Source organism: Pseudoliparis swirei, chromosome 12 (assembly GCF_029220125.1).
Source record: "Pseudoliparis swirei isolate HS2019 ecotype Mariana Trench chromosome 12, NWPU_hadal_v1, whole genome shotgun sequence".
Taxonomy (NCBI): Eukaryota; Metazoa; Chordata; class Actinopteri; order Perciformes; family Liparidae; genus Pseudoliparis; species Pseudoliparis swirei.
This window is the reverse complement of record NC_079399.1, coordinates 14,153,495-14,169,827: the sequence shown is the minus strand read 5'-3', so window position 1 is coordinate 14,169,827 and position 16,333 is coordinate 14,153,495. Positions and strand designations below refer to the sequence as shown.

Here is a 16,333-nt window from a genome sequence, read left to right as displayed (position 1 = left end):
AATCGGGGTGTGTGTGTGCAGGGAACAACGGTGGAGAACATCTGCTATGAGCTGAGGTATCTTCCCGACACCCGAAGCTTGGCGAAAGACCACGCCCTGCTGCTTTTGTGTGACCGCTCTCGTTCCAATCAGGATGCTGTGGAGGTGGCGATAGTAAGTAAAAGATCGAGACTGTCTTGATCTTGGCTTAGCACACACTATATATTCTTATCTTGTTCAGTGTTAATTAAACCCATTGAGGTTGTGAAGCACAGTTTGAGTTGATTGGGAGTGGGACCCAAATACCCAAACGAGTGCTCCTCTTTGGCACTACGTTTTGCGTTCATATTCCCGTAATGTCCTGGGTTCAATTCCAGCCGTGACGCATTAGTTACCCCTCTCCCGACCCATGTTACCACTCTGCTTGAACTGTCAATAGTTTAAAAAAATAAAATAATAATGGATGTATTTATAATAAATATACCAGATGTTGTGAAACCACTTGATGCTTGTTCCCAGCTGTTATGTCTAATTTTCTCCTGGTTTGGTTCTCAGTCTTTCCAGCCGGAGGATCTCCCAGACCACAGTCTGATCCAGCAGGCAGCCAGGGCGATAGTGGGCACCTTGTCCAAGCGGCACAACAGTACCGTGATGCTGGCAGTCATTGAGGTCAAAGTGGAAACGCAGATCATGCCCCCCTCAATAGGTGAGTAATTGTAACAAGGGTGTCCCACAAGGGTTTGATCTGGGCCTCATTCAGTTCTTCGGTAGTATCGTCACTACTTCTACTGATCTATACTCCTTGTCCTCCTCTCCTCCCTTGAACATCTCGATGTCAGCAGATTACCAGGTGCCTCTCCTATGTGTGGTGTTCTGCTTGCTCTGCCTGTTCTGCATTATCGTATGTGTTTGGTGGACACGAAAACGGCGAAAAGGGCAGGAGAGGAACCCGCGACCGGCCGCAGGCGACAACGTGAACAACCAGTGGCAGCCACTCAGGCTCGTCGTGGGCCGTCAGCAGCAGCAGCAGAAGGAAAGCAACAGGGATGCCGAGCAGGAGCGCAAAAAGCTCATGGGCCCGCCCTATCGGACGTGTGGCGAGGGGGAGGAGGAGGAGACGGAAGGCGAATTTGAGCTCGAGGAGGAGTGTGGTGGCGCAGAGGCGGGAAAGCAGCCAGTTTATAAGTACTCCAAAACTGCAGTGCAGTCCAGTGGAGTAGTGATCTGTACCATGCACAGTTCCAGTTCACCCCACAAAGCACCCCACCGGACCCCAGGCTACAGCCCCAAAGACAACTGCTGGAAAAATGTCAATGCCGTCTTGACTGGTCAAAAAGACCTCGGAGACCATTGTGTATAAGACATTTAAACATAGGACTCACAATGTGAAAGTGAGAGAATCTGCCAGGCAGCAACTATTCATATTTTTTGACTACTTTTGGGAAGAAAAAAAGGCTTTGTGTTTAATAAGCCGTTCTTTGCTTTGTTTTCACTTGTTCCACTGTCCCCTGGAAAGCCTTTTGACTCGGGAGGCTCGAGCACAGTGAACTTCCTTTTTTTTGCTTCTGTGTTCACTTATTTTTCTTTAATTATGTACAGAAGGGGCTGAAATGTAACAATTCTTCAAGACACTAAAGAAGCTCTCTGCAATTTTTGTTTATGGCATTTGTACCATTTAAGAAACGATGAATCATCGAAAAGGAGAAGAGAAAAAAAAAACCTGTATAAAGATTGTTTTTGTTTTTGTTTTGGATTACAGATGTTTATGGGGCTCCAGTTCAATGTCTGGGGTGGGCAGGAGGGTTTTGAGGGACATGGACTCCTGTTGCAGCCACAGCAACAGAGGAAGCCCTCCCTTTGCTCTGTCTCTTTCCAGCTTTGCCCACCAATCCACCTGTGGCCGTCTTACGCCAGCCTTACCAAAACACTTGGCCTGGAGGGGAGAGGGGACAGAAACCCCAGTGCCTACTATGTGGCCTTCCATGTTCTTCACCTGTCTCTCAGTTGTCTTGACTGAAAGCTCTGTTTGAGGATTTTTTGCAGTATTTGAGTTGGTAGCAAGTGCCTTTTCTAAGGGCCGCGTCGAGGCTCCAAGTCGCGCTGCCCAGTTTGACCTCGTTCTCAAATCTCAAAGGGAAGTGTACATCTAGAGTTCAATTTCACAGCAACGCCATTCAAGGTATTTGATCAAAACAGAAATGAATACTCTGTACATATGTGTAAATACTAAAGGAGTCGCTGTGTATATTTGAAATAAGTAACTTAAAGACAAGTCACACATTTTTATTATTATTATTATCATGAATAATATTATTTTTATTTTTTTTTACAACGCCATTCCTTTTATTTATGCCAGTTGAAATAGGCACGTTTTATAACACTTCATATCCAGAGTCCCACAGTTAAGAACCTTTACAATGAGGTACCACCTATGAAGGCGTTTCTGAAGGGTTTATAAATGGTTAGTCATGAGGACACGTTTCGTTTCCTTTTTTTGTGACGAGACGTCACACCAAGAGTTGTGGCTATGTCTTTAGTGCTTTTTAGTTACGGCCAAACGGTGAAACTTTTCAACACTAGAACCTTACTATGAAATAACTGAACAATTTTAATGATAAAACACTTTTTCCAGACTATTCGTGCTCTAACACAACTAGACCTGGTCTCAGTCCTTTATCAGCATGGCAAAAGTAACTTATAGATCTTAGGCATGCATACATGTAGGCTCTTTTTGGATTAAAATAGATGGCAAATCTTTTGCACATGTTCTCTTTAGAAGCAAAACTGTATTGATATTAGGAAGATGTATTAATGATTCATCTGTGTTCTTAGAATTTCCTATTTCCATTTGCAAAACAGATTTTTAACACTGTCATATTTAAATTAGAAGTCAGATTGGTCAAACTGCTGCCGTCTACTTTGATCCGATCTGTAGCACTAGTCATTTTTAACTAACTCTTTATCACTGATTTTGGTTGTTTAATCAGGGTTAGTTTAAAAACAAGATTCAGCAGTAGCGTTTGGCAGGCAGTAATGCAAAGCTACCAACATTACCATATAGCCTTAAAAAGTTCTCAAACCATTTCTAAACCATCACAAATCCTTTGGTTTCAGGTGCCTTATGTATTGAGTAATGTATTATTTGTGTATCAATGGTCATCTTTTTATGTTGGTTTGTTTTCACCATTAAGGAAAGTAACTCTTTAAAACATTTGTGTGGTGTATAGTGGTGTTTTATGCGCCTGAGTAAAGCGCTCTCCTTGTCTCTCTTTGTTGTCATGGAGATCGCTGGAATAAAACACTCGGTCCACATTTATGACTCTTTTCAGTGTCATGAATGTGGATGTCCGTCGGTCAAATGTTGACATCATTCATTAGCTTCATGTTTGGTTTAAAGGCTTTAATGAAGGGAACAATATTTGCAGATGTCTTTGTTACCATGCAGGTGTGTTTTTTTCCTTTTTTGTATTGTTTTTTTTGTTTTTTTAAAGATACCAACTAAGTTCAAAATGACCGACTTTTTCATATCATGTCACTGTCTCAAACCGGCATCGTATTTTCTGTAAATGGGACACAGCAAAATAAAGAATTAAAGATGCATCACTGCTGGTGTTAAAAGCTGAATATGCATATTGTATACATCTTATTCTTCAAGGGACATACGTTAATTTGATACAACAGTTTGCATTATTTCAGTGGATGTTCCATTGTTCTACAAAATCATCCCAGTTATTTATTAAAGCAGTTTTGACACATGTTGATCATGCTTGTAATATTTGGTTTGCAGTACACAACATTGAGAATACTGCTAGACGTCCATATGGTGACGTGAACACTTGGAACTAAATGTCCACTCTGTTATATTGTAACTTTTAACAACGTCAGCCTTCATCAGCAGATGGAGTTTGCTCAGTTGTCATGGTACAGATGTTCAAACTTTCCTGTTTTAATAATCAAGCTTGAGAATTTATTCGTAACTTTAGAGACGGCAGTTGACAAAACACAACTTGCCTCTAGCTTGCTTAATAAGTATATTCAATTTAGAATATTAAAGACCATTCTTTTAGAAGTAGTCAATAACACTTTGGTGAAACTTTCTATATAAATCTAATTTTTTTTGTACTGTTTATTTACACAAATTTTGAAAAACTCATCACAATTTGATAACGATTATTTAAACATGTCACATTGCCTTAAAGCTGCAGTAATCAATGTATATTAACAACTGAGACAAATTAATTTGTGATAAGAAGTTCCTTCTAATGAAGAAGCCCCAGATAATTATTACTTGAGTTGTAGTGTCTTTCAGCTGATTGTTTTGGTTTTACGGTCAACAACCCTTTTCCAGCTGCAGCAGGTTGACGTTTCTTCAGTAAAGACTGTTAAACTTATCGTCACTACCTGTCCCCACAAACTGCTGTCAGTCAACTTTGATAGAAACTAAAGGAGCGGCAAGCTAAAAAGCTATTTATTCCCCTCAGGAGTTGCTAGAGACCAAAAAGGACCTAAAAGAAGAGGCAATATTAGTATTGGTGAAGGGGCCAGAATAACACCTACGAATGAAAGCTAATGTAGCTGGATGGGTAAGAAACTAACGTGCTTTCTTTTTTTCATTAACTATTTGAAAAAGCTTTAGTTCATTGTAAACGTGTTCTCAATCTTATTTCAGCCAATCACCATTCCAAAGATGGTGGATGTACTGGGCATCGCCTCACGTATGACCCATGGAATAATTCAACATCTTTTATTCATGTGAAAGAACACAAAGATGTATTCGAAATATGATTTAACATATTTGTAGACTCTTAACCCTTGTGTTGCCTTCGGGTCAATATGACCCGATTCAATGTTTCACCATCCTGTCGCCTTCGGGTCAATATGACCCGATTCAATGTTTAACCCTCCTGTTACCTTTATATTTCCTAACATTTTACCCTTGAGGTCAATATGACCCCAGCTATTAAAATCTCCAGAAAATTATTAGAATCAATATTGTTTTCCAAGTTTAAGTGTGAGGTACTTTATGTTTGTTTGTTGACTCCCGAAAGAACACCGACATTAAACATTGAATCGGGTCAAATTGACCCGAAGGCGACAGGAGGGTTAACTATTGAATCGGGTCAAAATGACCCAAAGGCAACACAAGGGTTAAGAGTTATTCATTTATGAACTATTCAAAATTTTATTATTAATTCAGATTATTCAGACCAAATGTGATTAACATCGACCTTTTCAAATGAAATGTTTAAAGGTTTTAAACCCCAAAAGTAAATGCATTAAACTCCATAGTACTGTTGTGAGGTGGAAAGGTTAGAACATATAAACATGGGCAAAGATCAGATTAGCTCTGCTCAGTTTAACACCTCAATTATATGTATTAATTTATTAACAACTAGAATGGGCACTCGGTAGAGCGCATACCTTCGCATATCACAAGATTGGGCATTGAATTATGAACATTTTGGCATTAGTTGCATGCCAATTGGACAAAAATGTATCGTGCTATGGTAAAAAAAAGATGTTGACCTTTCCATGACCTTGACCTTTGACCCGATTGATCCCAAACTCTAATCAAATGGTCCCCGGATAATAACCAATCATCCCACCAAATTTCATGCGATTCAAGAAGATTTTGACCTGTTCATGACCTTGAACTTTGACCCGATCGATCCCAAAATCTAATCAACTGGTCCCCGGATAATAACCAATCATCCCACCAAATTGCATGCGATTCGGTTCAATACTTTGAGTTTTGCGAATAACACGCATACAAAAAAATTAATTAATAAATACACGGCGATCAAAACATAACCTTCCGCATTTTCAATGCGAAGGTAACTAACTCATAACCTCTAACTGTTGCCGCTCACACAAGAATAACAATCTCCTGAAAGCAGCAGTCCTTGCCCTCGTCTGTGCGGACTGAGGCCAGTCTGGAGCTATCGATCCAATAACCTCACCAGCCTCCCCGCCATCCTGCCATCACGCTCCAGTCTCTTTCCCAACACACCAATAGGATCTCATCTCCTGTTCTGGGCCGATCTCGTCTCCGCCAATTGGAGGCCGGCGTGATCATCCTGGCCACATAGCGATGTGAATGTTTCATGAGTAATGTTATGAGTGGTGGTGGGGTGGGACACTTTTCTTCCCGTCTCCCATGGGTGCCCCTGGCTGGCGCTAATAGGACCTTCCCTTGTCGGAAAGTCTGGATCGACTTACACAGCTTTGAGGAAGTGAGAGAGAGGAAAGGAGATGATAATGCTTACTAAATATATTAACATATGTATGCCTGTAAATTCCCTTTTGGACGAGTTTTCCAAGCATTATTTGATCCTATAAAGGGACTTCTTATACATCCAAATGTTTTTGTTATAATAATTCTTCCTTGATTCCAAACCATGAGGCAGAAAACCGTGTATTCATTGCCCTAGCTTGGTACAAGCTCGTTGTGTAACCTCCCCACCCCCCCCCCACCCCCCACCACCACCACAACACCACACTGATCCCAGACTGCAACAGTAAACGGACACCAGATTCCAAAAGTGGCTCCTTCCAACAGCCAAGGACATCTCAGGACGCTGCATTTGTAAACACATCGTGCTGCTCCACATTTAAACTGGTGGGAGCAATCACAAGCAACAGAGCAGGACTCGACTGCTTCATTTATTACCTTCGCATTGAAAATGCGGAAGGTTATGTTTTGATCGCCGTGTATTTATTTATTTATTTATTTATTTGTATGCGTGTTACTCTTATAACTAAAAAAGTATTAAACCGAATCGCATGAAATTTGGTGTGGTTGGTTATTATCCGGGGACCATTTGATTAGATTTTGGGATCGATCGGGTCAAAGGTCAAGGTCATGTAAAGGTCAAAATCTTATTTTTACCATAGCACGGTCAATTTTTATCCAATTGGCATGCAACTAATGCCAAAATGTTCATAATTCAATGCCCAATCTTGTGATATGCGAAGGTATGCGCTCTACCGAGTGCCCGTTCTCGTTGTTGCTGTATTAAGGCAGAGAAGGTTTGCAGAGTATCTTTTATACACACATGCACCTTCTGTGCAGACTGCGGTACACTGACTGACTTTGAGGTGCTGTTATGTCTGCGCTCCTGCGTCCTGACGCTGCTCTGTACATCTGTCGATGTGGGTCTTTGGGACCATCTGACAGTGGGAGCAGCTGGGTGACAGGATTTTAAGCTAAGCCTGCTGTCCCTTTAAACACACCCACACACACACACACACACACACACAGTCGTAAACCAAACATGGCCCTGATGGGACACCAAGCTGGCTCTGGCTGGTGAGCAGCGGGCTGCAGCTGGCACCACTGAGGCGGGAAAACAAGCCACAATATACTGACTGTATCTGTGTGTGTTGGTCGGCCGGCCGCTGCAGTAACCCTCTGCACCAGGAGGACGTTATGGGAGGGGTCACCAAATTTGGTAGAGGGTAGGGGGGAGTGCGACTTGGAGTCTACGGTGCCATACCAGCTATTCTGGGCCAACTGTTCAGTGTGTGGATGTGTATACATAAACAATTGTCTTTAGAATAAGCTACATGATTTGTCCAGGTATACTTGACAATTGCACTGGATTCTTCCAGGATACAGAAAAGTATACTTAAATTTGAATTTAAATAAATATCCCGAATCCCAATTTATCCGACCGTGACATATTAATGCTACAAACATGTCAGCCTTAATGGACGTGCCTTTTTTTGTTTTTTTTGTTCAGCAGATCACAGCCATAGAAGTAATTTAAAACCTTCATGTTGGCTTTTGTAGGGCATAAGGAAAAGTCAAAGGTCAGCGGAGGGTAAACAAACTGAATTTGCATCCCCACCTCAGCTGCAGTGGCACGGTGCTATGCACGTGTACTTATTGGTTATTTGGATACCTCTGTTGAGAAGCTGGCCTTTAGCAGCTGGTGGGGAAAAACAGAGCACATGCTCATGTGTCCTGAATATTTATAATACTCACACATATAGCCCGTGTTTACATGAACGGACAGATGGAAAGATAGTGCGCTTAACACTGGGCTTTTTTGAGATTTCATCATGTAGTTTTCTTTCCAATGTTTCCCTCTACATATTCCATGCGTGTCTGTTTGTACATGCTCAAGTGGCAGTGTGCAGTGCAACCCAACACCCTGTACAGTGATATGCAAGGTCAATTTGCAGCTCTCTCAGCATGAGTGACATCAGAGAGTGTAAAACGCCCTCAGCAGCTACAAATTACAGGATTTACCTCCTGAATATGTTCATGGTTAGTGAAGGTATTCTGACTGTTTTTAACCTAGCATCTGAGGGCAGTGTTGGCCCCAACATCAGTGTTACTGACAACACATTAGAGAGTATGGCATTATCCATATGAAACCATAACTAACTTTATTCAACCATGAGAATTGCTCAGATTAAACATATTATATCAGTTTCAGGAGACATTTTTATCTGTAGAACCACACTTCTACTTTTGATACTTTAAGTACATTTTAGATTATATATTTCTGCACTTTTATTACCTTCGCATTGAAAATGCGGAAGGTTATGTTTTGATCGCCGTGTATTTATTTATTTATTTGTATGCGTGTTACTCGCATAACTAAAAAAGTATTAAACCGAATCGCATGAAATTTGGTGGGATGATTGGTTATTATCCGGGGACCATTTGATTAGATGTTGGGATCGATCGGGTCAAAGGTCAAGGTCATGAAAAGGTCAACATCTTCTTTTTACCATAGCGCGGCCAATTTTTATCCAATTGGCATGCAACTAATGCCAAAATGTTCATAATTCAATGCCCAATCTTGTGGTATGCGAAGGTATGCGCTCTACCGAGTGCCCGTTCTAGTTACCTTCGCATTGAAAATGCGGAAGGTTATGTTTTGATCGCCGTGTATTTATTTATTTATTTGTATGCGTGTTATTCGCAGAACTCAAAAAGTATTGAACCGAATCGCATGAAATTTGGTGGGATGATTGGTTATTATCCGGGGACCAGTTGATCAGATTTTGGTATCGATCGGGTCAACGGTCAAGGTCAAAGGTCATGAACAGGTCAAAATCTTCTTGAATCACATGCAATTTGGTGGGATGATTGGTTATTATCCGGGAACCATTTGATAGATTTTGGGATCAATCGGGTCAAAGGTCATGGAAAGGTCAACATCTTTTTTTTTACCATAGCACGATACATTTTTGTCCAATTGGCATGCAACTAATGCCAAAATTTTCATAATTCAATGCCCAAGCTTGTGATATGCGAAGGTATGTGCTCTACCGAGTGCCCGTTCTAGTTTATTTAGTTATAATTAGAAAGCAGGACTTGTATTTGATCAATGTTACTTGTTTTAGCTCTACATTTGTTTGATATTAGATTATTGTTACTTTCCAGATAGAGATTATAAATTTCAAAACATTAATCAACTAATACATTACTCTGCATCACTATAAATTAAGATACTGGGCAGAATATAAAGTGAAATTCATCCTGCATTAACCAGCCGCAACATTTAAAGTGATTTCCATATGAAACATCAATCATTATAATCCAGTGATTGAATTATTATTCTAAAACATTTTTCATAAGAGGTAGCGCTACTTTTACTCCAAGTAGATTATGTATATTTGTATGTTTAATATTGAGAACGTTTTGACTTGTAACTTGACAAACTGGCTGCGACATGCAATATATCAAGCACACCTTTTTGAATATGGCGGCCCTGTTAACCTGTGAGAGGTGCGGCGGTCAAAGCCTTGTTTGTGCCCGCGCTGTCCTGCTCACTCTTCAGCTGCGCTCTGCACAGCTGCCAAACTTGTTAGCTAACTTTGCTGCAATATTGCTCGACATTTGGTTGCAATATTTAGATAAGTTTGTATCTTAAAGTCAAGCTAGCCTGCTAACAATCGGATGATGTTGGAAATCCGATTTGATCTGATTTAATCATCGTGCTCGCGAGTAGCTAACGTTAACTCAAGCTAACGTTAGCTACTCCTGGTTCCTATTCTGCCCCAAAAAATTTCTGCTGACACGTTGTGGATCAAAACTATTCTCCACTATCTACTGCCAGGGCTAACATTAAACCTTTGTGAGATTACAGTGCTGCTGACTGTCGGTTCTCTGGGAGTTCTGCTTGTATCTTGTCGTCTCCTGCCAGTCCTCTTGCTCGTGGGCATTTGTTGTGAAATAATCTCTTGTAGCAACTGAGTTCTTTCCTTCGGTTGTGCTTTGGCAGCTGCATTTCCTGTCATTCGCCTCTTGCAAAACTTTTGTCACACATACAGATGGATATGTCGTTATATATATCATATTCAGCTAATTATTGAGTTGCATCTAAAGCAACCTAAAACTCATATAATCATTTACCTATTTATCACATGCCACATGTTTTATTACATCCACAAAGTATTATCTAGGTGTACATGCATATCTTTGAAAAGTATTATGATTTATTTGATACTTATTGAGTCTTTAAATCGTCATATACTCACGTTCCATTCGGTAACGTATATTTGTGTTGTGAAAGAAACAAAAGTTATCAGAATATTGTTTCATTACTATGAAAACCCACACGGAAAGCAAGACTGAATCTATGAAAATAAGTTGAGGGTGCTGACTTGTTGCTTCTTGTTTTTCCTTTGACGTGTACCTCGCGTGTTTGTAGGCGGGCAGTTGGAAAAAGCAGCACTGAACGCACGACTCGTTGCAATTTGAAGACTGACTGACGTAGCCAGATGTTTAGTTATAATCGCTGCTCCCAAATGTTGTTTGATGTTGGCTGTTTTTGACAAAGAAAGTTAATGCACATTTTTATTAATGATTAATCTGGCCATTATTTTGTCAATGAATCGCTCATGGTTTCTTCTATAAAATGGAGAACAATGCCAATCACTATTTCTCTTTTTGTGTATGCTATTTGTAAACTGTTCTGGAGCTCTTGATCATACACCATGATCTTCATCAGCAGACTGCTAATAAATAGACCTTGCGCTGAGGCAGCCTTCTCAGCTGATATTTCCTGGGTCCAGAATGAATTTATAACATAAGTAACACAAAGAAAAAATCTACATTTCCAACCACAACTTAGCAGACTGCCTCTGCTGATGAAGAACAAGAGATGAAGAACTTTGAGTGGAGATGATTGTGTGAATGCTAGAATTTGATTGGGTTTGGTAATGGAAAAACATAAATGTTCTGTGTAGAACTGTCTATAGTACATTTAAGCTTTTTAGCTACTCTTTTCATATTGGCACCACCCGTGTGTCCACAAGGGAATAATGAACGTAATACCACACATTCCTTTATTAGTTTGGGCATGTCACAGAAATATGTTGCCTTGAGCCATGTCAAGTACAGGTGAGTCAGTGTGTTTGAACAATAATGCTGGAGAGAAAATGATTGAGCACATTAGTCATAGTCAATATTCTTTTACTTTTTAATTTTTTTTAGCTTTTTGATCAACAAAATAGAGGGGGATGTTTTGATTTTTCCTTCTTATTAAAATACTTTGATGCAGCAAAGGAACTGCTGAGAATTCTTATTTTATTAGATGAACTTCAGCATGTTGGGGCTTGATGTCTTCCTAAAGGGTATTTTATTGGGAGAGGCCTTTCGTGAGTGTCCTGCATTCCTTTTACACATCTCACAGCGTCGTCTTTTATTGTTCAGTGAACCAGTACAGGCAGGGTCATGAGTGAAACTAATGATTGATTAACGATTTTTAAATTATTATTATTATTAATATAGCTTTTTTATAATCTATTTGCTACATTAGTTTTTTTCAATCGCTAACAAGCGCTTACCAATAATTCAGATACTTTTTCTAAACTCTTAACACAGACTCACACCTACAAAGCACAATTGGCCAAATGGATCATTTTCTTCTCAAAAGCACATTTTGTTAAATATACAGTATACTCACTCTTCATTTCAAAATAGAACACATCTTTTTCTGCAGACACTAACTTTACCAAAACACTGGAAATCTGACTCAAAATTATATTATTCTGTTAAAGAATAACTCTTGTTTTCACTTCACAAGGTCCTTCCAGTCAGTCAAAGTCCACCAGGTTTCAAAACACTGGCTGTTGCTGACATTACAAAAACTGCATAGACTTTTATGTTTCAGTTTTACAGGTATTTGCATGCAAAACGTGAAATCCACTGTTTTTACACTACATTTCTTGGTTGGGAACTGTATGTCCACATGTTATGTTCACATTCAAAAGCATTCCAGTAAAAAACGAATCAGTTTTTTTCTCTTTACTGTTTACTACAGGAGGTACAGTATAAATACTGTTTACAGTATGATGGAACAGAAAAAGTTTTACAGTATTGCTTACAGTGAACAAAATATCCATGAAACACACAAGAGCAATCTGAACAAAAACACAACGGCAACAAGCCCAGATAAAAAGGGGGGGAACTATTGTTCCTTTAAAAAAGTTAATTTTTATTTTTATTTTTATTTTTTACAAATTAACTATGTTTTGCGGCAACGGCTGCAATAGATGATTGAACAACATTCGGTTAGTCAATGTAGGCGGTGTCTGTGTGATCAACATCTCAACCTGTCATAACCAAAATGTAAATTCTAATCCAAAACTTGCTAAACCATATTTCCCAAAAACATTCCAAACCCTGACCTACCATCAGGAGGAGATGGAGAATCAATTGTTTGTTTATTATCAGCTGAGATATATTGTTTTATAACTTATATCATTGCATAAGAGATTTTTAGACTGTATCTAAGGTTTGAAATATTGTTTTTGCCATTGTGGGATCATGTTGTGTGTTAACATTCGTAAATAATACAAAAACAATCCATCATTTTCTTGGGAGGTATAGCTTGTCTGTTAAGAAAATGTGTTCACTGACTGCATATTGTTTGAAAACGACATGAAATGTGTGAACGGTACGGCCACAAAAGACCGATGCTGTGCTAATTGTGTTTAGAGTTTTGAAAATGTGACCACTGATTGGACAAACGCTTAGTAGCGCCTGAAAAAAACTGTAACTGATTCATTTATTTGAACTTGCTGACATTTTATATAATGGAATTTTTTTAAATGAATCACTGATCAAATATTTTAGATTAAATAATGATTCATATCATGAATGATAACAAAAACGAACGACAACAAAAATATCACTCAGTTGTTGAAATTAACTTTATGTCACAGGATATAAGACACAAGTATGGAATATGCTAACAATACTCTTAATTAATAGTTTGAATAACTAATCAAATAAGACATTTTTGAAAACTAAGTCCTGATCTTAAAGAAAAGTAAACATTACATTTACCAACTGTGGAGGTCTGATTTTTTTAAAGTAGCTAATTGTTTCCCCTCTTGTGTTGATGAATTGTGGTGAAAGTGACACTGCAAAAGAAGAAGAAAATCAATTCATTAGAAACCCATTCAATACTTAAATCAATTCTCTCAACTTGACAGATGTGACCTTAGATATCTGATCGGAGGTCAACTCCATCTGTATTCAATCAATTCAATTACAAAGCCTGAATTAAAGGATAATTGAAAGTTACGGGGATCCCACATACAGATTAATTGATTGAATTTTCCAAGGTTTTAATCCCTTTCATCCTTAAAAACTCTGTGGGATTATGGATTCAAATTCCATCTGGTTGCACCTATTGTCGTTCATTCATGTGAGAACCCACCAGAGAAGCACGGAAGCTTGATAAAGAAACGTTTCCTTGTCAATGTAACTGTCTAAGAGCGATAACTGACAGCTTTGGCTATTACATCACTTGTTTTCTCTCCAAAATGGCAACAAGCGACAGGACACGTAAACAAATCTAAAAATTAAGAAACTCCAGATTAATAAATTAATATAATCCAACTGTAAATTAATGGTATATATATATCCCACTTTTACAAGCTTTATTTTTCTCTTCACTCACGCTTAAAAACGTCAACACCAATGTCATGTCAGCTGCCACTATGTTTGTATGTGTGCGTGTGTGTGTGTGTGTGTGTGTGTAGCCGAAGCTTAGACGTGACCGGCTGTGCCGCTGTGTGTGTGGCGTAAATCCATCATGTGGTGAGTGTGTTTAGATTTCGTCTCCAGTCTAGATTTGGAGTGTTTGCAGGCTTCAGATTGTGGTGAAAATCCCGTAATCAAGGTTCCGTGAGGTCATGCTGGGATTCGGCGTCGGCCCATGGCTGGTAATAGCAGAGTGGATAGATGTGTCGCTTGGCATGATGCCCAATGTGACAGCTGACTTACTAAAGAAGGCCTTTTATCCTGCAGACGAGCGTGTTTCCAGGCCGTGGGGGGAGGGGGAGTCGTGACCTGCTGTGACCTTTCCAAAAGATCATGAAAGCTGATTTCTTATAATTCATCATGTCAGGTGAAGCCAACACAATGACTGTTGAGCTTGGGAAGGTAGTGGGATTGAAACACACCTATTCAACCTTCTAATTTACCTATTTTAAGATGTTACTTACTTCCGCAAAACCTTTTTTTAATGCTCGAACGGTGCATACCGCCGCCTTCTGTACAGGAGTGTGTAGATGCTGCCCTTTGCAAAGCAATATGGCTCCTTATTATCTCTAAATTAAGTTATGTATATGTAATACATGATAATATAAATATCCCTGTATTGATAATTTATCAGGCCCAATTTATATCCCTATTGATAATCAGAGGTGATGTTTATTTTCTATTTCTATGTCTAGATTTAGAAATGTCAGCTCGGTAGAAGCAAGAAGCAACGTTTTGCCCAAAGCAAGTTATAGGTTTTAAAGTGTGTTCTTCCCCTTTGACCCCTTCATTATTGGCCTAACCCTTACCCGAAACCTCGTTTATTTATAGTTCACATCCTTATTATAACCCATAACCCGAGTCCTACTCCGAAACACGCGAATTGAATAGGTGAACGCTGGCAGACTGAGGAGGATTTTCAACATATTTCTATTATTATGAGGAGTACACGCACACAAACATCCACCTCTGTCAAGTGAGTTATCCACTAACCCACTCCCCCCCACCTCCCCCTCCGCCTGTCTGATTGAGTTCCTGTTCCCATCTACCCAGAAGGAAAAAAAGCATACTTTGTGTTTTTACATTAAAGGCAGGCAGCCTTGTTGCCTCGTGTGTGCTACCTTGTTTGATAGGGAAATTGGATCTAGACTTAAGAGAGGAGTGTAATGCGGTTAAAGGCATCATGAAAAGCCAGCGGTAACAGGATTTCATCCTCTGAGGAGCTCCGACTGACTGCTGTCGTGAGGCAAGTCATTAGAGGGAAGCCCACGAGTGTGTGAGTGCATTTCTCTGCCTGTGTGCTGATACTATGTGGGAGGATATGCATCCTGCAGAGCGTGAGATGGTGAATCTTTCATGCAGTGAAAACACCTCCTACCTGGCGGAGGGGTTTTTCAAATACGTGTCAGAACAAATGTTTAGTCATACTGCAGTAACTGAAGCAGCAGTGCCTTAAAGCTGTGGTTGGTAATCTTCTTTCCAAATATCTATGCGGATTTTGATGAAATTCTTTTTACATTCTGACAGCAATCAATCACTAGAAGAATGCTCTGGAAAAGAAGAGAAGAAAAACAATCTGTTCATTTTGGGGTCGTGGCTTTGAAGGGAGGCCTGAAGGGACGGGCTGTCAGTGTTGCGGACTTGGTGACCCTCTCGTTGGATGAAGCTGCTTTTAGAGATATCGCGGACATCATATTCTTGCTATTTTCTCAAAATGTTCAACCTTAGCACAAAGGACAGAAAGATAGATGGATCAAAGTGAATAGATTTGATACAATGTAGTTAATAAATACCAGTTGGTATAGTGGATAGATACAATATGATCAATAGATAAATACAAAAGATACGTTCCATAGAAGCAAAACTGAGGTAGAAAGTATGACACATAGATGTCCTTCTTAGAGGACCGGTGTATCAGCGACTAGTCAGAGCTAATGCTGGTATCGAAACTTGCAAGACAGAAAAAATCTACATTTGAGGTCATAAAGAAACACCGTCTCTCCATCACATTGTTTGTTTACCAGAGAGCACTGACACGTTTTTACCTGCAAAAAAATCTTTGTTTTATATTATGTGTGTTAACAAAGTACTGTCACTATCAGCTTTGATCTCAAAATATCTAAATCAGTATCAGCCTGACTTTAACAGAAAATGGATGCCAACTATTTGAGAAATTATTCTACGGTTCTCAAATGCCTCTCAAACACAACGGGCTATGTTATGCTTCCCGGTTGTTCGTATCTCAGTAACGCCTCCAGCTCATTTCTTCAAACTTGACACACACCTTCAAATGGACTGAATGTTGAACTGCTACCTCATAAGGCATGTGTAGGGCCGTAA

General features: G+C 39.5%; 1 protein-coding gene across 4 annotated transcripts in view; it reads left to right on the top strand.

Annotated features, from left to right (window-relative positions):
- The window catches only part of jag2b (jagged canonical Notch ligand 2b), a 40,114-nt gene extending 36,374 nt beyond the window's left edge, over positions 1-3,740 (top strand). For 2 of the 4 annotated variants that reach the window (XM_056428240.1, XM_056428237.1), the window contains 3 exons: positions 22-153; positions 535-685; positions 819-3,740. In XM_056428240.1, coding sequence (XP_056284215.1) covers positions 22-153; positions 535-685; positions 819-1,339 — 804 coding nt within the window. In that variant the 3' untranslated portion in view covers positions 1,340-3,740. The remainder of the gene's footprint in view (positions 1-21; positions 154-534; positions 686-818) is intronic. The other 2 variants (XM_056428239.1, XM_056428241.1) reach the window with 2 other exon arrangements.
- Positions 3,741-16,333: the final 12,593 nt, after the last annotated feature.